The sequence below is a fragment of the Protopterus annectens genome, chromosome 15.part0 (assembly GCF_019279795.1).
Source record: "Protopterus annectens isolate FY-2018-M chromosome 15.part0, PAN1.0, whole genome shotgun sequence".
Taxonomy (NCBI): domain Eukaryota; kingdom Metazoa; phylum Chordata; order Ceratodontiformes; family Protopteridae; genus Protopterus; species Protopterus annectens.
Window position 1 is genome coordinate 250,874,450 of NC_056749.1, and position 27,442 is coordinate 250,901,891.

At 38.4% G+C, this 27,442-nt stretch overlaps 1 protein-coding gene across 3 annotated transcripts in view; it reads right to left on the minus strand.

Moving 5' to 3' along the window:
- Positions 1-1,072: 1,072 nt before the first annotated feature.
- The window catches only part of PTPRB (protein tyrosine phosphatase receptor type B), a 796,390-nt gene continuing 770,020 nt past the window's right edge, over positions 1,073-27,442 (minus strand). For all 3 annotated transcript variants that reach the window (XM_044057004.1, XM_044057003.1, XM_044057005.1), the window contains 3 exons: positions 16,507-16,642; positions 11,908-12,028; positions 1,073-2,590 (listed from right to left, as the gene is read on the minus strand). In XM_044057004.1, coding sequence (XP_043912939.1) covers positions 2,571-2,590; positions 11,908-12,028; positions 16,507-16,642 — 277 coding nt within the window. In that variant the 3' untranslated portion in view covers positions 1,073-2,570. The remainder of the gene's footprint in view (positions 2,591-11,907; positions 12,029-16,506; positions 16,643-27,442) is intronic.

Below are 27,442 nucleotides of genomic sequence, written 5' to 3' on the forward strand. Positions count from 1 at the left end.
AGCTTCTTCTGTGTATATATATATATATATATATATATATATATATTTATATGGATCTAGGATGTTTGATCGAAAGATCAAATGTCCGAATCCATTAAGGCCGAGCATACTTACGCAAAAGTGTTTCTCACCGAAGAAGCACTTTTGCGTAAGTATGCCTGTTGCCGAGGCCGTACTACAGTGCGGATAAGGGAAAATTCCCTGTAGTGCGGTCTTGCAGGGAGAATATTAAAGTAGAGGGGAGTGTGAGGGGCACAGCGTTAATGTAGTATTTTTTTTTTTTTTTTTTTTAATAACATGCTTTAACGAAAGCGCTTTTTCAATGAAAGCCCTTTCATTAAAGTGTGTTCAGTGGTTATGGATTTGGACATTTGATCAAAAGATCAAACATCCTAGATCCATATATATATATATATGATAAGTTTGTATTTTTTCAACTAAGGTGTGTATTATCCATCCTTTTTGCATGCCCATTAGTCTAAGCCACCTCTGCCATCATCTGTGAGCATGAATGTACATCATTTTATGTCATAGTCCTTGCCTGGCACCGAAGAATGTGTAAAACATTGTAGTACCAAAAAAAAAAAGCAAAATATTTTCATTCCAAAAGACAACACTGCAAGCAAATGAATTTTAAGGATAGTCCCTTCTGACCACATTTTATTAACAAAAGTATTTTAATATCTAGTGTGATTAACAGTTTATGACCATAATTCTGCTGCTTCCAGGGAATGTCGCTTTTTACGGGCACTAATTTTCCTCTGTGACACTGGCCACAATTAATTAAATCAGTAAGATCTCTGCACACTTTTACATGAGGCCTACAGGTCACATAATGCGACCTAGGAAGCAGTAGCTGATATAGTATACTATGTAGAAAAGGTGAGCATATTCCTAGGTATCTATACCAAAATGTGATTTGACAGTAAATACACAATGCAAGTCAACTTTGGAGAAATCTATAATAAATTCATCTTGTTTATTAATAAGCATTTTTACAAATGTATAGGATGCATCATTAGTTTTATATTACTTTAAATGAAGTAAAACACGGTACACTTAAGTGGCAATCTTAATGTTACCTCTTCTGATTTTATTACATGTATAAATAGTACAAATAAACAGTTATAAGACTTCATGAGAAGAACTTCTTTTATTGCAAATAGCATACGTATTTTCATTCTGTTTATTAAAAGTATATGGAAATAATAGACTTCTACCAATGTTAATGGCTTTTCTTTGTCAACAGCAGGAATTGGGACAAAGGAGTTCCTCCTCAGTTTGGAACTAGAGCATTGAGTGACAATGATTTAGTCCATTTCTAGCACTTTAAGACTGATAGCTAGCAAATCTGCTTGATCTAATACAAAGTAAGCATGCCATTCTGTGAATTAAGAAGTTCCATATGTTTATCAAAAGTTAATGGGACAATTATTTTGTTTGACCTGGGAGTGTTGACAGTAGGAAAACCTGTGTTAGATCATAAACACTGTTCTCATACTCTGAACACTGCTTGTCAAAGCCATGAGTGAAGTCATAACAAAAAACATGAGAATGCAATCTGTCACAGTCGAATGTAGTATTATCCCTTCTGCTGGGATATCTAACAGATACATATAACCCTAACATATGTCAATTGTATTGTTTCTAACATGCTACATATAGAACTGCAATATATTACACAATGACATGGAAGTCTGAAGTTAATACTTGTACAGAGGCCCTTGGCTGAGTTAAACAAATCCTGATTATGTGTAACATTCTTACAGGCCCTGCATCAGCTACTTAACAACAACTTAACTTCCTAGTGGTTCCCATCGGTGCAAATGAACTTATTTTTAAAGTGAACTGTCACGGCATAAGAATTCCAAAAGCAGTGCATTATAAAGTGCTGGGATCAGAACCAAATGCTTCAATGTAGTTGTTGAGCACATTTAAGAAGTAGCTAAGTTAATCATTAGGTTCACTTTCAAAATATTCTGAATTTGGAGTGACAAGAGAGTTACTACTGGAAAGCATATACAGTTCTCATGTTGTCTTGCCCTCTGAAGACCACATTTAACATTGATCTAAGGTCCAAAGCAATAGTTAGCTTGTGCTAATCCTTAACTAAAAAAAAGCATTTTATTTCTGACAATATTTGGATTTATTATGCATCTTACCCCTGATAGCTTATCTAAACCTTATTCATAAAGTCTAACACGAGAACTGAAAATATGTACTTGAATATAAAAATATGAAAAAATACATATTTACATAATATCAATAGTACTTGAATACAAGTATATACAATAAATTACATGAATTCATTAAAGGATACCAGACAAATAAATTATACACATAATAAAATGAATGCCTGGCATTCGTGTAGTGCACAGATTAGTTATAAAATATCTGCATTTTATGATCCCAAAAGACAAAGTTGTTGTAGTTCTAATACCTTAAGAACAAGCTCTGACCCAAACAAAAATATGGTTAGAAGAGTCAGACAGGAAGAAGATTAAATCCCAAAGGATAATATGGTCATAACTCTGCTGTCTTGCGTAGACAAGTAGAAGGTGGTTGCATTCTTAACGCCTTGTAAAAATATCTGAAAAATCAGAAAAAATTAAGGTCAGATTGTATCAAAAATAATACACTTTAGCTGTGTATGAAAAAATGTTATTTAAAATACTAGTGTGCAGCTCCAATTAATATTATTTGTTAAGAACATCCAGACATTTTCAGAAGGCTATCATTGCACAGTTCTACATAGAAAGCAAGCTAGACAAAATGCATGCTCCCTGCTGGGGATCCCTTCTTAACCTTCCGAAGTCATTCCAGTTAGTTACAATACACTAATAGCTGTCTAAGTAACCTTTGCATTTATCACTATTAGCTCCATGTTAAAAGTCATTCACAACTTCACTGATCCATAATTCACAAAAAGACTAAAACGTTTTAACTTCATTCTGTCAAAAATTCTACTATGCATACTTTTTAGTCATTCTTTCAACTATCAACAAAATGAAACTAGAAACTCCAAGACAAAGTCCACGGCAGCAGATACAGGACAGCAACCAAATCTTTTAACTCAAAGAACACTTTATTTGCGGAAAAATAATAAAATGAGTTGAATAGCAGCAATAAATCAGCAATAAATCAAGCACTTTCGTCTCTGTTCATTCAAAGACTTTTTCAAGATAAAGCACACAGTCAACAGCCCCTATTTAAAACTGTAAAAGACAACCCCCAATTACTCTCCACCAATAAGTTACATTCATCAATTAGAATCTCATAAATTATTCAACAGCTAGATAATTCTTTTTTTTTTTTTTTTTAAAAAGTATAGCAACTGGGTGGCGCAGTGGTGCAGTGGTTAATGCTGTCACCTCACAGCAAGAGGTTCTCCGGTTCGATTCTCGGCTGGGGTGCCTTCTGCATGGAGTTTGCATGTTCTCCCTGTGTTCACGTGGGTTTCCTCTGGGTACTCTGGTTTCCTCCCACATTCTAAAGACATGCTTCTGGAGCATTTCTCCCTGGGCCTCTGCTGAAAACAGGATCTGTGGAACCTAGACGGACTTTCCTGGTCAACAAATGTTAAATAAATAAGTAATGATAAATAACACTCTCATTTTAAACCATAAAATGCATAGGTTGTTGCAATAAAAACATTAACCATCCAAACATTTAAAATAAACTAGCAAGAAATAAAAGAACAGTGGAACGAAGCACAGTATCCTCACTCATAAACAAACAACTTACTTATAAATGTATCCACAGGTGCTAGTAATCATCCCCCACCTGTGGATACGTTTATAAGTAAGTCGTTTGTTTATGAGTGAGGATACTGTGCTTTGTTCCACTGTTATTTTATTTTTTGCTGGAATACTCATATATACTTTGTACAGTGGTCCGTTTGTCCGTTGGGTAGTGTGTTTTGCTTTCATTTAAAATAAACTGTATGTATATGTATATACACATACACACTTCTCTTTTTATCTGTTTATCTATCTAGTGCCTTCAATTTGAGAAAACAGAGACGAAACGCTTGATTTATTGCTGCTATTCAACTTATTTTATTAACTTATTTTACTATTTTTTTTCAAATAAAACACTCTTTGAGTTAAAAGATTTGGTTGCTGGTCCTGTATTTGCTGCCATGGACTTTGTCTTGGATTCTTTCAACTATATTTTAACATCAAGCATTTGTCTCCATTATCATACTGTTCATTCAAGGTCACAGTGAATAGGTATGAAGGGCAGTTTGTTTTTCAAAAAGTCTGGACTGTTTATATAATAAAAGGTCAACTCTGTTTTAAATGTATTTATTGTCTTTGTAGGAATAATTACTTACTGATATTATTCAATACTTTTTTGAAATGCATTTTGTGGCAGATATCAAAGGTAAGTAATGCAATCTCATTCAGATCAAACATACATTTTAAGTTGTCTCTACTCTCAGACCATTGCAGGTTGAACTAGAATATACAACACAGGAGTTTGGTTGTATTTGGTTGCATTTACTTATCTCACAGGTATTAGCTTCAGCTGGACAAACAGGCGCACGCGCACGCCCGTACACACACACACAAAATATCTGGAAGGTAACAGCGATGATTAAAGCTATGAAATGTTAGCAATATGTTTCCAGTGGTACAGGTTTGGAATTTCTTAGCCTTCATTTGCCTGTTGTGTAACCTTGAACAAATCATTTAATCAGATGATGCTTTGGGACAATTGGGAAACTGGCTCCTCAGTCTCCTTCAACACATGTCTAGTAACTACCTATAAATAGGTTTATAGGTTTGTACTAAGCTAACTGCCCTTGCGAGCCATTTTAAGCCTAGCCAATTATCTCTTGTGAGACTCAAACCCTGCGCCTTGTGTTTGTAAGGCAAACACCTTAACCATCACACACACACACACACACACACACACACACACACACACACACACACACACACACTTATACCAAAAGACTGAAAGACGAATTAGATTGGCAGAAGTATACTAACATGTATCGCCATGCATCCCATCAAGCAAAGTACAGATGTACACACCTCCGAACATAATGACTAAATAGACAAAAGGGGAAAGAGAGAGGGCACCCCTCCTCCCAATTTTCATTCCAGATCTTGCTCATTCACTCACTCGCTCTCTTTTTCTCCTTTTCTCACACTGGATGGGAATTTTCTCTTTTTGCAGACCAGTATCTGCAATATAAAATGTAATTGAAGTGATTCTCTGTAATTAGGAAATGCATGTTTTTTTCACTGCCAACTAAAGATTAATATGAAGTAATTTTCTCTTAAAATCTTTAGCAGTGGCAGAGAATTCCATTTCTCATTTCTAAGGATGTCAGTTTGTATATTTTGTGGTAGAACCTAGGGAAATGTTGATGATAAGTAATTTATTATTTATGAAAAACTTTCCAAAGAGCAGACCTTTCACAAGAATTATGGAAATTATGGATATTTACTTTGGGATTTTGAATTTTTTTTTTATTTTATAACTGTAGATGCATACCTTTATTAATTTTACTGTCAGATTACCTAGATGAGTGTGTCTGTGTCTGCGGCCACATTTGTTGACTGTGTATTCATTTTGTTGCAGTCTAGTAGTGAAATGAAAAATAAACACGCTAACAGTAACAACTGAAGACCTTTCCTATCAGTCATATTTTTTCGGGTTTTTCCACTGAAATACATTCAAAATATTTATATAATGAGACATACATCTTATTTCCAGAAATGTTAATGGTATAAACATATATAAGGTCCACAAAATTTAAAAAATGTTGAAAATTTAATTTGAATGACATTTCTTTAGCTATTGGTTATGTTTTTGCCTCACCATCATTAGTGATAACTGTTCTTATAGCTTCTGACCATACAGTTGTTTTAATCTATTGTTAACTGCATGATTTTGGACCCCCAAAACATTAATTTTGCAAAATTTGAACCAGATATCCTTTCATGTATGCTGTTTTAACATTTATGATATTATTTATTGTGAAGCATGTTCACTGAATTGTACTGTTAAAAATCTGTTTTAAAATTATTACAGTCCAAAAAACATTATAAAATATGTGTATCATTTGCCTGGGTACAGCTTCTTTCATTCATTTATTTAGTAATTAATTAATATGCAGTGCATGGAGTGCCATTATTCTGCTCAAACTTCAGTTAAATGATGTCCTGGGGTTCAGCGCTACTATAGCATGAGACCTGACCTTAACAATGCTTAGAAGGATGCCTGCCAATTGTTAAGTCCCCCCTATGCTATTAACATTTTGTCTGGCACTATATTAATGCTGAATCAGGGTGTTATTTAACTGCTATGTGGACTGGATTCCATAAAGCTCACATAAACTATTTCCAGATAGCACAGCAACTCAAAGGAAGACTTCATTGCATCTGTTGAGGACGTGATTTCAGAAGACAAACTGAAGGCAGTCCAGGTACTTAACTGTTCAACGTAGGATAATTATGGATTCTGCACATGCTAGTTTGATTCCAAAACACATCATGTGCACGCAACCCAACTTAAATGTGATAAACTGCCATGCAGACTCTGTTTCTGATATCTTTCGCTTATGCTTTATGGATCCTAAGGAATTAAAGCTAATACTACAGATTTTGCCAAAATGCATAGCAAAAGAACAAAAAAATACATAAAAATGCAACCTGCTTTTAATGAACTGCAACAGGTTGCATTGATGCAAACCATAAATTAGGCTGTGGCTGTGTACCCCGGAAGGTAGCCAACTAGACTAACAGCAAGGCTGCAACTAAACCAGTTGTCAGACCAGCAAATAATTGACAGGTACAGCCTAGACAGACAACTGGTGCAGGCTATATGGAACATATTTGCTCCACACGTCTGTGCACACCCTGCAAGGAAACCCCATCCCCTTTGAAACCAAAGTGTGTCTCAGCCTGGGTGTACTTGCATTTGGGATATTCCAGAGACAAAATGGAGATGTCTGTGGGAGTGTCACAGACAGCTGCCAGACGTATCCTAGCAAAATTCCTGGAAGCAGTGGGCAGCAAGGTGGATGACTACATACACTTTCCACCCACCCCCATAAAGAAGCGAACTGCAATGTACCAGTTCTATAACCTTGCAAACTTCCCACATGTACTTGATGCAATAGATTATACATACGCCCTTATCAAGATACCAGTACATCCTGAAGCAGACCGATACATAAAAAGAAAGGGCTGGCCATCCATCAACTACCTGGTTGTGTGTGCAGCTCATGGCAGCATAACAACATCATGACAACACACCCTGGAAGTGTCCATGATGCTGCCATATGGAGGGAAAGCAAGGTGAAATACCTGAGGGATTACTACTAGGTAAATACAGGATCACAGCTAGGATGTAAGTCAAGGATACCCCTCACAACAATAGTCATTCTGACCAAATATGTTTTCACTCCCCACATCAGGTGACTGTGGTTATCTACTTGAGCCATGGCTAATTACCTGTACAGAGAACAATCCAGCCTTGCACAAGAGGCCTACAATAGAGCACACACAATAACTAGAAACATCACAGAGCATGTGTTTGGTGTACTAAAAAGTAGGTTTAGATGTCTGGACACATCCGAGGGTGCACTGCAATATACACCTGAGAAGGCAGCATGGATGATTGAATGTGTGCCATGTTACACAACATGCAAACTAGAGCACACGGCGGACTTCCAGCTGCAGTTGTGGGTGAACTATCCCAAGACCACCAGATTTTTAAATGGGACATCCCACAGTTATCAGAGGAGTAGCAGGAGAACATAGGGGACTGAAGACACAGGTATAGGCTATATTGTGGGCAACCACATGTGCAGGCACAGGCAACATGGCAGCGTCTGACCTATATTTTGAGTCATGACAAGCCACATGTACATGAGTACACAGATGATACACTGATGTTCAGGTGTTGCCCCACCACAGCAGTAACGATTGCATCTGATGGCAATTACCCACTAGAAATACACAGTGAGCAACAGACATAACAAGATCATCATAATATATTACAATATGAACATATGCAAATGTGTCACAACAGGGATTATCAACACAGGGCACAACTGACACAAGTATGCATGCACACTCAGATTGTTTTATCACTGTATGGTAAACAACAAGGGATGCACATCAGTGCTACACATTCCTGTTTCTACAATATAATGACATGAATAAAAGAGAAACAACACAGGACACAATGTTTAATAGCCACAGAAAAATATATCACAGTAAATTGGTAATTCAATAATAAGAGACAGCTATGTTTATGACACTATTGACACACTCTAATGCAGTCTAGGGTGACCTCTTTGACATTTCACACCATGGACCACTCTGCCCCTACCATGCCTGACCATGAACAGAAACATGTCACCCTGCTTACTCCACAAATAAGATTGATAGGATGACAACACTATGTTGAGGTGAAGGAGCATGGCTGTGAGTTGAAGGCCTTGTTGTGACTGGTGGGACCACAGCAGATGGGCCAGCAGTGGAATTGTGTGCATGCCGATAGTGGTGCTGGGGATGGGTGACCTGCCTCTTACATGTTGCATTCTGTTGAGCACAGTCAGGGAACGCAGAACCCTACTAATACTATGACACTACTGCAGTACCACAGAGACCAGGGTTTCTACTGACTGTGCTACAGCTAGCAGACTCTCATTTTGAGTGGCCAGTGGAGCCATTATTTCACAGTATCTGCACTCTTGTCCTTCATGCATCACACGTAGCTGGTGTGCCACACAATCTGTGGCACATGCAAGTGCATGGATGTCTGACAGATGCCATTGCTGTGAATGTTCATTTGCCTGCATCAGGAGGCAGACACTCTCTGACACCTGGCCAGTGAAAACATCTGCATGCAATGCCATCTTTCAGGCTGTTGTGGGGAACTGCCTTCAGCAGTGGTCTCAAATGGGATCCGTCATTTAAGTACCTCATCCTTTTCAACATCCAATGTGCCATCATACTCCAAATGGCTAGAGTTGACCTCCACTTCTGAGGCTACAGCTGCAGCAACATCTCTGTCAACATCTTGGAAGGACTCTCCCAACATGTCAAGGTCCTGTGTTCCAGGGGCCATAATACCATGCTGAGAAACATCTGAAACCACATCAAGATTACTAGATGGGCTGATGGATGAGTCAGATGGTTGATGAGCTGCAAGATACAAAGACCCAGATCAGGACAATGGCTTACATCACATGATGGATAGCATTAAAGATATGTATTACAAATAATAATGACTTTACATGAGGTCTACTGTATGTATGTTTCACAGAGTCCACATACGTGGAGTGTATAATTTGGTTACAAGGTCAATATACATGACATATGTGGGGAATACAAAACAAACCTATACACACCCAACAACTCCTCATGGGAAGATGGTGCTGTTGAAGATGGATGAATTTCAACTATTGTAGGGGAAAAACAGCATTAGTGATCAGATCATTGCTACTATTAACCAGGTGAACAGAGTTAAACCATATAGAAGGCTTGACATACATATTGATGCAAGCTATGACAATTTTGCTGTAACATAGCTGGTCAGTAACATTTCCTAGTGTGCACAAGCACCAAAATGAAGTATTCACCTAAGTGACCCCTTCAGTAACTTGCCCTGGTATGCACAAGCAGTAAAATAAACATTTCTTCCAAGCGATGCCTTCAGTAAGATGCCTGGTATGTGCAGCAGTAAAATAAACATTTTAACCAATGAACTCCTTCAGTAACATGTCTTGTTATGCACAAGCACTAAAATAAACATTTCACCCAAGCGACCACATCAGTAACATGGCCAGGTGTGCACAAGCACTGAAATAAAACATTCACTCAAGTGACCCCTTCAGTAACATGCCCTGGTATGCACAAGCACTAAAATAAATATTTTACCCAAGCAGCCCCTTCAGTAATATATCTAGGTATGCAAAAGCACTGAAATAAAATATCCACGCAAGCAACCCCTTCAATAAAATGCCCAGATGTGTACAATCATCAAAATAAAACATTACCCAAGCGACACCTCCAGTAATAATATCCATGTATACTGAAGCGCTATATCAGTTCCCATCACATCTCTGTATTTGACTTAAAATGGCTGCTTTCTGGCATGACCTCAGGGTGAGTTACACACTTTTTATGTAAATGAGTTTATTATAGATTCATGTCTATAAATAGAACTCATGCGCATATGTGTAAACCCCCTTAACAGTGTAGCGGCTGTTCCCCCTGTTGGTCATGTGTAAATCACGTGACCCATTTCCAGTGGGGGGAGGTGTGATCACAAAAAAGTCCTCCACATTTCTGTAGTCATATGAGAGTCTGGGATTTGCATAACCTTGTAGCTCTGTTCTTCATGCATCACCGCTACAAATATGCGAAGCCCTTAAACTTACAAATCTTTTCAAAATAATTTACTTTGGGCATTTTTGTTGTTCTTCAACATTCAGTGCAGCTGAAGTAGACCATTAAGTTATGAGATTTCCTGCTGCTCATATAAAATGCATTATGCTTGTCTCACGTATTCTTGAATTTAATTATTGTTGACACTCCTTGTTCAATAAAGCTGATCTTGTCACTCATCTCTCCTATGAAAATACTTTCTTGTCTGTCTTTTGAACCATCTGCTCGTTAACTATGCCATTCTTTTTTCTTTCAGTCATAATTTATTTCTGAAATATAGACCCCACGTGAACACTACAGACTCCTTCAAGATTCATGAAAATTCCCATTTCCTCTTCCTTCTACCTTCTCCCTTCAAGACTGCACATGGTTAGCTCTTCTAGCCTGGTTTACATGGCTCCTGGCACAGACCATGCATCACTTCCACTGTCATTTGATTAATTATCTGTATCTTACCTTTGTCTTTACAATGATGGAGAAATAGTTAGTATTCTAAATGTGATGTTATCCACAATTTATAATACAATAATAATTGTTCCTTGTTTTCTGTAGCAATACCTTTTTTACAAATCCTTGTATTATATCAGCTTAACTGCTTTTTCTTTAGGATTACAAAGGGCCCTTTGTTGTTTCTAGAATGGATTTCGTTTTCATTCTTGCTCTGTTCACATTTTTTAAACTACTGTCTCTTCCAGTCTTGTAGTACTCACAGAAACACTGAAAATGGCCTTGTTAGGTCTCAAAGAATTTTATGATATATCCTCTCAGGTGCCATTTCTCTATGAATATTTTGTTACTGAAGTTTTTTGTAGAGTCTTTTTTAGTGGAAAGACTTGGGTCAACTCGTTTAACCAAGACTTTTTTACTCAGTAAATTTGGTGAAGTTTGATTATTTCCTATGTGGATAGCAGACATCAGCATTTATGTCACATTCATTCTTTTACCATCTTTTTATCCACTGACTATTTCTGCTGCCCCATTACTTTTCATTTCTTTACTTCCTTATACATGTATCAAGTATTTTATCTCCCCTCTTCGTGAAACTGGCTATAATTTCATTTGGCATTTACCTTTCTAGTCTCTTTATCGCTTTCATTATATGACACTTTTGTTTGTTTTGCTTTACGTTTATTTCCTTAAGTTCCTAAGCTGTTCTCCTGCATTTATATTTACTTATATTTCTTATAAGCTATGTATGTTCTCTAAACCTTGGTACCACTTAGTTTTAGAAGCAGAACATTTCTCCTTTTTTATTTGAATAGTTGTTACACATTGATATATATTGTCTCCTGTGCGGAAATGTTTTATAAATATCTGACATAATGTTATCACATCAAAATCAATTTAATACATAAGTTGAGAAAGAAGAAACAGTATTTCAAAAATCAGAAAAAATACAGCTGTGCATGATGTAACTATTAGCACGTTTTAAGATTCCTAATTCTGGCCCACCAACTTTGCTAAGTCAGAACTAATGAGGTTGCATTACCTCCTTGATATTCTGGATTCACGTTTTCATAAATTGGACACAATAGTCTTTCTTGTTCATTGCGCAACTTTCTTGCTCGTAAAACATCACGGACACACTGATGTAGATAGGCATACTGGCACTGCAAAGAAAGAATATACTTCAAGTGATTTACAATGGAAATTTGATTCTTGTTGCTTATGTCACAGACAAACATAATCAGACATACCTGGCCAACCAGGAAATCACATCATAACAGTGAATTCTGACATTTCTCTGTATCCGCTATGCTAACTGTTGATACTTTCTATTATTTCTCCCCAAGCAGCAGTCAATGAAAACACTTACTAGAGCAGACTCAGATAAATCATAAATCTCCTGATACCAAGTTTGTATTGTACAGATTAAGCAAATTTGATTATTTTAAATGACAGTGAGTGTGTGTGTGTGTGTGTGTGTGTGTGTGTGTGTGTGTGTGTGTGTGTGTGTGTGTGTGTGTGTGTGTGTGTGTGTGTGTGTGTGTGTGTGTGTGTGTGTGTGTGTGTGTGTGTGTGTGTGTGTGTGTGTCTGTGTCTGTGTCTGTGTATACATTCTCATGCCCAAGTATCAAGTATTTAACAAATTGCATCTGGTGCAGAGCGAGTCATGTAAATTATTTTTCCTCAGATATACCATAAGAAGAAGCTGTTAAATAGCAACACAGAGAAATCAAGTGCAAGTGACTTTTATGTCTCTATATTATACCATTTTAGGCTACTTCTATTATTCTACTGATGTTGTTCCTTGAACTGGCTTAATGGAACTTATCACCTGTTTTTAATGTAGGGGACAGTAATGACAAGAGTCTTTACATTTATTTATTTATTTCAGTTTGATGAACAGGGAAGTCCACTGGGCCAAGAAGAGCCCATTTTCAGTGAAGGCCTGGGGAGAAAAGCTCCAAAGATACTTACAGACATAAATAAAGCAGTATAAGCTTTTTCGTCAGGCTGAGAATACAGCACAATACATATGGGGTAAAATACAAACATGAGAAGAAATACAGTTAATGGAATATCGATGCAAATTTTGTATGCACAGAATTAGTTACATTTTGATGTAAGAAAATTTAACAATGTTACCCAAGGTGCAGTAGGAGATTGTCCAGTACTGTTTAGTGGAGTGGAGTAGTAGGCATAGTAATGGTATGAGAAATAAGTGTAGCAGAGGATAGAAATGAGAATGAGAGTGGAATGCGAATGGCTAGAGGGGGAAGTTATGTTGGGGAGTAGCATAGGCATGCCCACTTTGAAGACAAATGGGAGAACAAGAGAGATTTGATGTTGGCATGGTTTGTAGTATTGCAAAGGGAGGGATGGAGAGAGTTCCATAGTTTAGATATGGAGCAGGATAGCAGAAGTTGGCCAGGGGGTTGTGAGGGTTTGTGGATTTGTAGGTTTTGTTTTTCTGATCTGAGTGAGTGGTTAGGTATGTAGGGGTTAAGGCAGTAGCGAGAGAGAGGCAGCTAGGAAGTTTGAAGATGAGCTTGTGGGCGATGGTGAGCTTAAGGAAGTTCAAGTAATTGGGTAGTTGAAGCCATTGCAGAGTATGGAGAGAGTGGCAATGGTGGGATGAGTTTTTTGAATTGGTAGCAGATTTACTTATTTTATTGTAGCAGGACTCAAGTTTGGATTGTAGGCAGAGTTGGAGATTGGAAAGCAGAGGAGTGCCGTACATAAGAGAGGGAAGAAGGTAGGAGGAGGCTAGGATTTGTCGGGTAGTGGGGGTGAGGTAGCAGTTGTGTCTGTACAGGAGTCCCAGTTTTTGGTGTTTTTTTTAAATGGTGGATTGGATATCGGTATCAAATTTTAGATTTGCATTGATGATGATGCTGAGCAGTTTGGTATTGGATACAATTTTGATGAGGACGTTATTCTGGCTGAGTATGGAGAAAGAGTTTTTGTTGATAGGGGAGCTTCTAGAATGAGAAAATATCATCAGTTTAATTTTATTAGCTTCCTAAAGTTGAAAAACCTCCATACATACTTATACATCTCTTTTTCAAATATAAGTTGTCTGCCAAATGAAAATTTCATACTGGACATGAACATGTTGACTTGGTCTAAATCTAACAATATAAATATAATTTACTATCTCAAACATTCATATTTGTATTAACTAATGGGCTAATATAGTACAATGAAATATGGCTTGCATTTTTGAAGCTGGTTAATCAATATAGCTAATAATTAATAAAACTTGTAGTATAAATGTATTATAAAACTAGTACAATACATAACTATAGATCAAATCCTATGTAAATGTGTATACTCACAAAAATACCTCACTAATGAAGATGTGAGAATATGACACATCTTATGGCTTTGCCCTTTGGCCTTAAGTTATACAAAAGTTATACAATAATTATGCAGTAGTTATACAGTAGTTATTACCTACTGTCTTAACAAAGGCTTTGTAGGTATTACTTCATTAAGACCTGGTGGTACCGCAGCATTCAGTCTGATCTGCCACTTGACCTCTTTGTCACTCACTAAAGCCTTTATATTTCCCCCTCGAGGATTAGGTCTCACTATTTCAAGAATTGCAAACTTAAACCCTGTGCAACTGTTATTATTCATAGGATGCCTTGATAGAGCATTATTAGGATCTTGCTTTTTTATGCAGTATAGATGATCGTATATTCTATTTTTAAAGTGCCTATCAGTTTTCCCTACATAGTAATTCGTGCAGGTGATGCACAGGGCTAGGTATATAACATGTTGGCTCAAGCAATTACCATTACAAAACCTAATTTTGGTTTTGACATTATTATGGAGTATAATTGAGTCCTCTTCAAAAATAAAACTACAGTAGTTACAATTGCCACATTTTCTGGTACCAATCTTTTTATAATTGGTACTGTTATTGGAATTATAATTAAGTTCTAAAATTCTCTTTATATTGTTTCCTGTTTTATACACAAAACTAGGAATAGTTGGTATTTTATCTTTAATACTACTGTCACTTGTTAAAAAATGTACAAGCATAGGTATAAAGGTACACATGCTTGACTGAGTGACAGACATGTTAATGAGAAGGAATGACCATAAAAAAATGAAAATAATTATTGTAAAGTGGTTGTTTCAACAATATCCACAGTATAAAATGAAAATAAATGCTTAGTTTCTCAAGAACATAATATCACAAATTAGTTTTTTCAGCAATGATAAATACCTAAATGCAATCATTTGAGCTTTGCTGTTAATCTCACAGTAAGCTCCTAGCTATATCACCAAGTAGTAACTTGGATGGTATACATGTTGAGTAAGATTATATTGCGTACTGTCAACAATATTATTTTACCTTTGAATTTCAAAAATAATGCTACATACATCTAAAGTATGTCTGAAAATTGAATGATATAGCAGTTCTAAAAATGCATGTTGTTTTAGAAAGGAATATCTTATTAAATTTTATGAAATACATTCTTCATGTTTTTTTCAAAAAAATCAGGCAAGATTTAGAAACTGGATCCTCCAAAGCAACAGGCCTACTACATGTCCTACTAAAGGTTTTTCACATTCTAATCAGAGGCAAATGTGCACACTAGTTTTCTTACTTTTATGTGGGCCCACTACCACTGACTGTATGGTATCTGCTGGAAAACAGGGGAGTGGCTAGTCTATAGAGACAGGGAAGTAGCTAGGCTATAGCCAGAAAGAATTCTAGTAAAGCACCAAAGCTAATGCTTCCTCGAGGATTAAAGCATCTTCCCCACTGGCCATTTCAGAAGAAAGGTCTCATTTACTGGTTTTCCCTTTTTGTTATGAATGGCTTCAGTCATAATGGAAAAGTGGGCATTTAGGTCCATGGAGGTGAGCAAGTTCCTTGAATACTGCTGATGGTCAGAATTCCACTGGAGCAAGAAAACATCTCCGCAGTTGTTAGGAAGATATTCAGGATCATTCCTTTGAAAACTAAAGGGAATGGCAAGATGATCCAGAAGAATAATTGTGCCACTGCATACACTTCTGAGATGGCCAATCACAGAGCACAATGCAGTGTTATATACTTAATATAACAGTTTCTATGACAAGAGAAAGTTCAAGGTTTTGACAAAGAAAATAGATGGCTGTAAATCTACTCTCACTTTATCCACTATTGTAGAAGAGATGGAGAGGTGATCTGTGTTTGGTTGTCAAAGCACATTTGATAACATTTCTCTCTGAAATGTTCCTGAACAAAGAATTGATGGGACTAACATTAACTCAGGCAACTTGTTATTAAACCATAATGTAAACTAGAGGAAAAGTAGAAACATTTTGTGACACACCACATGCCAAAATTGAGGAAGAAGCTGCTAGTCTCAATTAAAATGAGTGTCTTTGCCTACATTTAAGAAATCATCAGGTAATTTTTATATGCAACAAGAAATATAGACATAAAGTTATGTGTATCAAACATTTAGAAAAGCAAAAGTTTAAAGTCTGATGTTCTGATTCATAAATCTATTCACCTTTGTGTTATGCCAATGGATTTTTGATTTCACTCATGCTTTTTTTAGCTCTTACAGATTTATATAGGAAATCATACCAATAAATGTAATCTGCTTTATAATAAGAGAGAGAGAGTCCAGCTTACCTCTGTTTGCACCATATATACTCTGTGAACTCTAAGATCATAAACTGCTCCATAAATGTCCACTGTGTCTCTTGAATCCAGTTGCTGCAGTATTCGATCCAAAGCAATGAAAGTGCCTGTTCTACCAACTCCAGCACTAAAAGAACATAATAATAAAGTATAAATTATTCACTGAAATGATCATGACTGACAGCAATGTACAAGCAAAAAAGTCTTTTTTTTTCCTGACACAGCTAGTAAAATTCCATCTAATAAATCTAGGCTGAAGAAGATGATGTATCTGAGTACCATCTTTGAATACATTGTGATTTTTTTTCTTTGCTAAAATAGTCACCTGAGAGCAGTGATGGGAGTAATATATTACAATATGTGATATATTAATGTAATATATTATAATTTTCAGTAACTAGTAATATAACTAGTTACTTTTTTCAAAATAGTAACTAGTAATAGTAATATATTATTTTTAGCAACTAGTAACTTAAATGTGCGTTACTTATTCTTAAATCAGTGGATGTCCTTCTATTCAGTGTTGCAGTATTCTTTACATATGGGTTGTCTTCTATCCTATGACCCAATGTCCGAACAGTATACAAAAGCTTCCAGCCACTGCCAGTACATGGGACACCACACATATGTTCTGGCAACATCAGCCATAAAAGGGACGTCAGCACGTAACATCCTCAGATCTTTCCTGCCACGATTCAGAAGGTTGAATTCCTACATATGGTCTGCAGTCGGATTCCGTGTGTTGTTGATAGCTTCAGCTTCAGATAAGTGCCCCGTTGGGAATTTGCTTTTATGTTACTGCCATTTGTTATTGTTCAGGTCATCCAAGAAGGGCAAGTGTAGGTGTGGAAGGCAGATTCCACATAAAAATAGCCATGACCTTTGCCTTTTCTGTTTAGGGCCAAGTCACGACTACCACTCCTGTTCTGTCAGGCTTTTGTACTTAAGACATTGCATAGCCGACTTTCGGCTCTAAACCTGTACTTACAAAATCTGCAGTTAAAACATCTGGCTAAAGATGTTATGGAGAGTTCTCGGGGTCCTTTGGCTGAGCCGAGTTTAAAGAGGAAGATGAGCAAACAAAGGCCTGAAACATCTTCAGCTGTGCCTCTTACCTCCAATGTGTCCCTTGAGGTCAGTGAAGAACCGGTGGTATGGTTGGAGGTCAGGTCTGCTTCTGCGGTGGGTACCTCTTTGGAAGCTGCCAAGGGATTGGCTCCCAGCATGTCTGAGGCTTTGAGAAACATATGCTTCAGATGACATGAGGGAACTGTGGCTTGTTGGGCTTGAGGACTCTGGGGACATTCCTGTCATTCCGGTTAGGGATCCATCTTTGTCTACCTCGGACGTTAGGTCTACATCGGTCTCTCCTGCTTTGTCTCCTCAGTCAGAAAGACATGTCAAAAAGAAACAAAATCTAAACATTCCAGTATTCCTTCTGCTGCACAACATCCCAGGGTCTTATTAAGGCTTTGATTGCCTTGAAGCCATCTACCTCTCTCCCTCTACCTGCTGTAACTTCCTCTCCTGTTCTACAGTCTGCTGGATCCCAGATTCTTCCCTTTAACTGAGAGGACTCTTCATCTGATGATGATAATTCCCTGGCATATTCCATCCAAATTACCTCTCCTCTGGAATATGCCTCACCTGAAGAGGAATCAAATGGAGGGAATTCTCCAGTTGAAGAAATTTCTTTTGGAGAAACTATTAATAAAATGAGGCAATTCTTTAAGTGGGATTGTTCCCAGATTTCTGAGGAACAGAAGAGATATTGTGATCTTTTGCAAATGGAGGTCCCTTCTCCTTCTGCAGTGTCTCTAGTCCTTCCAGCTTTCTTGGACACCTTTGCCTCTTCTAAGACTCCAGATTCTCAGGCTTCTGCTCCCAAGGACCAGACAGATTTTATAAAGTGTCAGGTGAATGCAAGTTTCTTTATAAGTGTCCTTCGTTGGACCCTGCGGTAATCTCCATAGTCTCTGACAGGTCTTCACGTTTATTTCCTTCTGCCAAAGTTTACCATCTGATAAGGAAAGTAAGATTCTTGTGGGTAGAAAGGTCTGTACCTCATCCACTTTAGCTATTAGAGCTAGCAATTACCAGACTCACGTCTAGGTATTCCTTGGCCTTGCTTTCTCAGGCCTCTCAAGCTCTGGCTCAGTTACAAGAATCTGAGGTTAAAACACGGGTTCTGTCACTTTTGGCTGTTTCCTCACAGGTTGCCAGACATTCCATTAAGTGCAGCTATGATGATTTTGAGGCATCTTCCAGAGCTGCTGCTTCTGCCTCTGTACTTAGGATACATTCTTGGCTCAGACTACAATCTCTTCCTGTGGATATTAAGACAAAATTACTTGATACCCCTTTGGACAAATCTGCAATTTTTGGTTCTACAACTGCAGACTTATTTAAGGCTCTGCAAGAAAAAGGGAAGGAGCTCCAAGATTTGAAACACTTGCTTCACCTGTACTTAAATTTCATAGGAATGTCCCTGCCAAAATGTCCTTTGTTAGGGACCTGCTCATTCATCTTCTGCATCTACCCTTGCTTCATGAACTAAAAAGTCAGTTAGGAGACCTCCATCATCAAAATTTTGTGCCTCAGCTCCTCCAGTACACCAACCCTTTCAGGCCAGGCCTAGCTCTCTGTGACAACCACCATCCTCTTCCAAATCATAATCTTCTGTCTCTTTGCCTCTCCCTTTCTTTTCCAGTTTGGGCAAACATCACTCAGGACTACTGAGTCCTAGCCATCATTCATAAAGGATATTTCATGACTTGGAAGAGTCTACGTCCTTTCATGGGGGTTCCACAGTCCCCCTCCAGTCAACCGGAGTTGTTCCTACAGCTCCTATCACAACTTCTTTTACAAGGCATCATCCAGAATGCTCCTCTGGATCAGAGAGGCAGAGGTTTCTATTCCAGAATGTTTCTGGTCCCAAGAAAGGATTGTCCCTGGAGACCAATTCTAGACCTCTCACACTGAAACACCTTTCTAGAGGTGCCATCTTTCTGCATACTGTCCATTCAGATGCTCTTTCCCCCTGATTTCTCTCCATTTGTTCATGGTGTCCTTGGACCTCAAAGATGCTTATCTACACATTCCTATTCATCCTCTTTACAGGAAATTTTTACAATTCTCTGTGGGTTCTTTGCACTTTCAGTTCTCTGCCTTGTCCTTTGGTCTCTCTGCTGCCCCAAGGGTATTCACAAAGTGCTTGGTCCCTGTCATTGCCTTCTTGAGGATCCAGGGGATTCAAGTTTCCCCGTACCTGGACAACCTCCTCTTTCTTGCTCTCAATTCAGAACAGTTGTCTCAGAGCCTTCAGCAGGTCATTCATCTCCTTCAAAGCCTGGGGTTCACTATAAACTTCAAAAAATCCACTCTGACCCCATATAAAGATCAAATGTTTTTGGGGTGCATGTTAAAAACAAATCAGATGATGGTTTTCTTGCCAACAGACAAGGCTCAAACTCTGACTGCCTTCATGGAAAGCCTGCTGTCTCTTTCTTGCATCTCAGACAGGGAGTTCCTAAGACTCCTGAGATTTATGGCTTCTATGATTCCCATGTTGCCCTTTACAAAGCTTCACATGAGGAACTTTCAGTGGTACCTGAAGATAGTCTGTTTTCAACATGCACAGCCTCTAGAGTTTCTCATTGCTCTTCTTCCGAGCCTGAAAACAGGGCTCCTATGGTGGATTCAGATGCTGTCTTTGAATCCTGGCCTTCATCTTCTCTTGCCCCAACCTTCTCAACAGCTTTATACAGATGCTTCAGATACAGGCTGGGGGGGGCTTTGCATCAAAGAAGGTTCAGGGTCTCTGGTCTCAATCTCAAAAGAGGGAACACATCTACATCAGAGAAATGAGGGCTCTGATCCTAGCCTTGCAGATTTTTCATCATCTCTTTCTGCCAGGTATTCTGAAAGTGACAACTCCACAGTTCTCTGGTACATAAACAAACAAGGGGACACTAAATCTTACCTTCTTTGCAGATTAGGTCTCAGGGCATGGGATCTAGCAATTCAGTACAAGGTTACCCTTCATGCTATCTGTTTACCCTCAGCCCAGAACACTGTGATGGACACATTAAGCAGATTCATGTCACACTCCCACAAATGGATGCTTCACAGGGATGTGTTCCTGGATCTGGCTCACTGATGGGGTACTCCACAGCTGGACCTATTTGCCTCCCCTTAAAACAGACAACTTCCTCTATTTTGTGCCAGAGTCCTACGTCCTCTGGCTTGAAAGGTAGACACCCTTTCCTTCTCATGGAAGGGGATGTTTCTGTATGCACCCCCCCTTCCCTATCATTCAGAAAGTCTTGTTGAAAATTCAGCAGGACAAACTAAAACTCTTGTTGGTGACCTTTTGGCCAAGCCAACATTGGTTCCCTCTTCTTTTGCAACTAGCCAAAGGCCATCACTACAGGTTGCCTTACCAGTTGTACCTGCTCACACAGGACAAGGGATCCTTGCTTCATCCACATCTCTCAACATTGCAAATGACCCTGTGGGTGATCAACTTTTGATCCCTTTTAGGCGCTTTTTCTCACAGGATGTGCCCCGGGTTTTGCAGGAGGCCAGGAAACCCAATACTAGGAAATCTTACACCTCCAAATGAAAAAAAATTTCTATCTGGTGCCTTTCACAAAGTCTAGATCCACTTTCTGTGGACATCCCTACAGTACTTTCTTACTTGTGTGAACTGCTTAGCAGTGGCTTGTAATATTCTTCAGTGAAAGTCCACTGTTCTGATCTTTCTGCTTGTCTGCTATTATCACACCTTTTTTTCCAGATTGGAGGTAAAACTTTTCCTTAAAGGTGTCCTACATATTAAGCCTTCCAGGAAACCAGAAGCTAACTGTGGCCCCTTTTGAGCCTGCAGCTTCTGCTTCTCCAAAGTTTTGCACTTAGAAGAGTGTGCTTCTGGTAGCTTCTGACGTTGGCTAGGAGAGTTTCTGAGATTCAGGCTTTGATGGCATCTCAGCTTTCCTGATTTTTCACAAGTACGGAGTCGCTTTGCACACCAACTATTCCTGGTAAATGAGAGGTCTCTTAACCAGTGTATAAAATTCCCAACCATTTTCCCCTTCTCCTCGGTCCTCCAGTGAAAAGATTCTACATTCTTTTGATGTTCATAGGCAACTTACATTTTATTTAGACAAGACTATAGCTATCAGGAAATCTGATCAGCTTTTTGTGTATTTTCATCCCAGTGCTCTGGGTTTACCTGTTTCTACACAAACAATTTCCTCTTGGATTTCAAAGACTATTCATCATCATTATCTTCTTTCAGCTGTTCCCATTAGGGGTCGCTACAGAGGATCACCTGTTTCCATTTCTTCCTGTCCTCTGCATCCTGCTCTGTCACACCAACCACCTGCATGTCCTCTCTCACCACATCCATAAACCTTATCTTAGGCCTTCCTCTTTTCCTGTTACCTGGTAGCTTCATCCTTAGCATCTTTTTCCCAATATACTCAGCATCCCTCCGCAGCACATGTCTAAACCGACATAATCTTGCCTCTCTGGCTTTGTCTCCAAACCTAGCAACCTGGGCTGACCCTTTAATATACTTATTCCTAATCCTGTCCACCCTCGTCACACCCAGTGCAAATCTTAACATCTTTAACTCTGCCACATCTAGCTCAAACTCCTGCCTTTTTGTCAATGCCACTGTCTCCAACCCATATAACATAGCTGGTCTCACTACCCTCTTGTAGACCTTCCCTTTCACTCTTACAGGTACTCGTCTGTCACAAATCACTACTGACAGTCTTCTCCACCCACTCCATCCTGCCTGTACTCTCTTCTTCACCTCTCTACCACACTCACCGTCACTCTGAACTATTGACCCCAAGTATTTAAACTCATCCACCTTCGCCACCTCTACTCCTTGTATCCGCACCATTCTTCTATCCTCCCTCTCATTCACACACATATATTCTGTCTTAGTCCTGCTGACCTTCATTCTTCTTCTCTCTACAGCATATCTCCGCCTCTCCAGGGTCTCTTCCACCTGTTCCTTACTCTCACTACAGATCACAATGTCATCTGCAAACATCGTAGTCCATGGGGACTCCTGTCTGATCTCGTCTGTCAACCTGTCCATCACCATTGCAAATAAGAAAGAGCTCAGAGCTAATCCTTGATGTAACCCCACCTCCACCTTAAACACATATGTCACTCCCACCACAGACCTCACCGCTGTCACACTACCCTCATACATATCCTGTACCACTCTTACATACTTCTCTGACACTCCTGACTTCCTCATACAATACCACAACTCCTCTCTAGGCACCGTGTCATATGCTTTCTCTAAGTCTACAAAAAACAATGCAATTCCTTCTGACATTCTCTGTACTTCTCCTATTGAATTTTGTTATTTCTTTCATGGTATGTCTCTGGCTGTTCCTGTTAGAGTCCACTCCACTAGATCTGTTGCTTCTTCAGGTGCTTTCTATAAAGGCCTGGATAACTCTATTCTGGAGGCTGCTACTTGGTCTTCTGTGCATATCTTTACCAAGCACTACAAGTTGGACACTATTTCTAGGTCTAGGGCAGGGGTTGCTCAAGCCATTCTCCACGACTTTTTGGAAAATTCTTCAAAGCATTTTTCCTCTGCTCCTTCCTCCTCCTCCCAGGGTTCCTAATAAGCTTTGGTACTCTCCCATATGTACGGAATACTGCAACATTGAATAGAAGGACATAGAATAGTTGTGTTATGTCTTACCATAACCATAGATGCCCTTCTTTTCTATGTTGCAGTATTCTGTCCCTCCTTCCTTCTCCCTGCATCTTGTCCCTTCCTTGGATCACTTATTTCTTTCCTTAGGAATAATGTTCCTCATGGAGCCTCCTTGTTCTGAGGATGGTACGTGTGATGTCCTACATATTGGCAGTGGGTAAAGATTTTGTATGCTGGCCGGACATCAAGTCGTAAAGTGGAAGACAACCCATATGTAAAAAATACTGCAACATAGTACTGAAGGACAGGTATATTTATGATAAGATATAACACAGCTATTCTTTCTCAACGTGGGTAATATCACCCCCTAAAGAATGATGGAAAACTTCTGGGGGCCCTATATAGTATGGATAATAATCAATAGTAATCAGATGTTAGGATAATAGACACTTTGAAGGGGGAATTTGGAAAAAAAAAATTACAACATAATCTTGGCACGACTCATAGCACATGGCATTCATAATAGATTATTAGAATTAGTCTGGAGCAATATTTACTTCATTTTTTAACACTGCAAGGAGGTGAAAGATAATGACAACTAGACTCGGACCCTGCCCTGGTACTGAGGGACACTCACCCACTAAAACAACCCTCACACTGGGACAATTCTAGCCTGCTAGAGATCATATCCTTACCTTGCTGTATAATAAATGGCATTTGTTTTCCATACCATCATCAACTGGAATTGAACTAACCACTCATCGGTTTAACACCCGATGCCTCAACCCACTGCACTAAGCAGGACTCTTTGGGTGGATCTATGATCAGCCAACGTTTGTCTTGACAATTTTTTGTTATGTTCTATTTAAAATTCTTTTCGGGTTTTGATTTTTAGTAGTTGAAAATAAGCAACATGTGATAGGTTTTTATAGGTCTTGTGCTGCTGGCTGTGTATGGTTTGGTTTAATTATTATTTGTGACTCTCTAGCTATAATGACTAGCCTTCTTCTCCTTTTGGCTGTGCCTGTTAGGGGTCACCACGGTGGATCATCAGTCTGCAGAATAAGTGGCAGTAAAGTTTTAACATGTCAAGTTGCCAGCCCAGCACCCAACCTTCCTCAGGAGGAACACACATGCACCCACTCACACTTTGGGCCAATTTAGAATGTCCAGTCCACCTGTAGCATGTCTTTGGAATGTGGGAGGAAACCTCAGCACCTGGAAGAAACCCACACAACCACAGGGAGGACATGCAGACTCCGCAGAGAAGGCACCCCAGCTGAGAATCGAACCAAAGAACTTCTTGCTGTGAGACAGTGACACTAGCTGCTACATCACCGCAGCCACCCTTTAGTTAGTAACTAGTAATAGTAATATATATATTTTTAGAAAAGTAATAAGTAATAGTGATATATTATTTTCACTGAAAAGTAACCAGTAATAGCAACTTATTACTTTTGTAAGTAGCTAGCACAATACTGCCTGTGAGTGGAAAGGGTAACAATAATGACAGGTATATTTTATATGCTTTTAAACTAGGCACATTTAAGAATGGAAATGACAGTAAATGCAGGTGGGAATTAAGTGTATACTGACAATGCAGGGACAATATCTGCCTGTCCAGATCTCACAGATGTGGGCTTATAGTGAAAGGATCCCTAGTTATAGTACATCTGATTCTATTCAAAGTCTTCAGACATTCATTACAGAGAACCACACTGTGCCCACCTGCATAGTGTAATGATGTCATCCATATGTCTGTCCACTTCATTCGTGGGCTCATGAGTTCATAGGTACTTACTAGGCAATTGATCTCTTGAGGATCTTAAGCAACATAGCATTACATCCTCGTGGTAGTTTTTAGTTCTTATATTTGCATACAAATAACTCACAAGACAGGCAGAATAAGAACATATTAGGACATTTATATGCTGCCCCTATCCATGAAGGTTAAGAGTGCCAGATCTTTGGAACAGAGTAATAAAACCCTGCCTACAACCCAGATTTCCCATGCTTGTTTAGTACTCAGAGGTTGTAGGAGTTAGCTGGGAAGAGATCTTAAAAGTAATTTGGTGATTATCCTGAACTTGCAAAATATTAAGTTTGCCTATTAACCTCTTTCTCTGATGTCAGGTTTCCTGCATGTCTCATAGTGAAGAAATGTGTGCATATGTGTATGTGTGTGTGTTTATATATAAATCATATATATATATATATATATATATATATATATATATACACACATACAAACATACTTTTTTTTAAGTTTGGTCTGTTTAATCAACCACATTTGGTCAACTATACAGAAAGTCGACGTGCAGATGTGTGATATCAAAAATCTCTGGAAAGTGGAATATTCCCTTTCCTTGGGGATTGTACAGTCTCAAAGTTACTATATATACTTAGCAGGGGGAGTGGGCTATTTCCTTTCCCCATGGATTGTACTATGTCAAAGTTAGCATGTATACTTAGCATGGGGTGTGGGCATGCATACTACAAAGTCGATATTTCTGTTGTCACTGTAGAGTGATTTACATTCAAGATGTCAACTTTCATGTTAGTCAACCAAGTGAAGGAAGTGAAGGTAAATGACACACACACACACACACACACACACATATATATATATATATATATATATATATATATATATATATATATATATATATATATATATATATATATATATATATATATATATATATATATATATATATATCTATACACACACAGATATAGATAGATATAGATATATGCATATATATAGATATAGATATAGATAGCCAAAATCATTTTTATCGAGATTGGTAACTTGACTGATTTAGACCTTTTGACCTCAATAAGTTTAGTTTTGTGTAGGGCAAGACTTGTCTCCTGCTGAACTACTAAACCTATTAAAGCCTAGTAAACCTCTTTGAAAAAATTACAGAAGCTGTTGATAATGAGTGTGTGCATGTGTGTGTGTGTGTGTGTGGGAGGGGGGGTTGCTTACCTCAAGTGACTCAAAACCTTAGACACTATTTCCTATGCTGGTTTTACTAAAAAATTAGACAGAAAATGTAAGGTACTGTGTTGACTGATGGATTACAAACCATCTACCCAACATATCCCAAATTGTGAAAGTCACTACCCTCTCTGTACATAAAATTGCAACTAAGGGTGGTCTGCAGTGATTAGTGGTCACTGGTCCCTCTTCTGCTTGACATTTAATTTGTAGGCATCCAAACGAATATCTCACAAGTTTGTTTGACTGCAAGCTGAGAACTGTTATTCACTTAGCAATTAAGAATTAATAGGCTCAGTAAGAGCTGGAATATGCTCATACCAAAATGCAAAAAAAAATGGAGAGTAGAAGTGTTCAGCAAAAAAGCTGATCCCACTTTATATGTTTTATATGGTATTCGTCTTCAGACAGATACCACCTTAAAAGACTCCGGACTTATGTGGACAATTCTCAATCATTTCATCAGCATGTTGTGACTGCAGTCAAGAAATCCATTTGTCTGGCTCAGTTAATTTCCAAGAGAATATCTTCAAGATCCTCCTACTGCAGTCTTCTCTTATCAGACCCATTATCAAATACAATGCCTCCTTTGGTATATCTTAATCTAAGCATATCACTGAACTAGAGAGGCCCCACATGTTTCTAAGAAAGAAAATTAAAGCTCTTAAATGTTTAATTAGCTCAAAATAATGTCCTTATATTTAAGAGCTTACAGATTGCTCCAATGTGACCTGTTTCTCACTTTTTGAGCCATGATACACCCAGTCCTATCTGACTTCCTATTTCTTCAGTGGCTCTACAAACATCTGTTCTAAGGACCTAAATCAACAGCTGTATATAAAAGAAGACTTCATGTAGGGTAAGTTCCTGGCTCAGCTAGTATTTCCCAACCTATGGAATAAGATACCACTCAGGTCAAACTATCTTTAAGGGTAGGCTTGATGATTAGATGGGTAAACACAAATTTACACCAGGGGTTTCTTGTGCAGCCCTGCTCAATTATGAAGGTGACAATAATAAACTGATTGAAAAGACAAGCAAGAACTTTCAGTGTATCATCTTAAAAGTGTATATGGTAATATTATTCCTATATTCCTGTGATATTTAACTGCATTTTTCTGACTGAAACACAAACATGGGGGAGGGGACATTTTGTATTTTACTTAACAGGAATTGACAAGAAATGGGTAGTATTTTTAAAATAATTTCAAAAAGCAATATTGGAGATT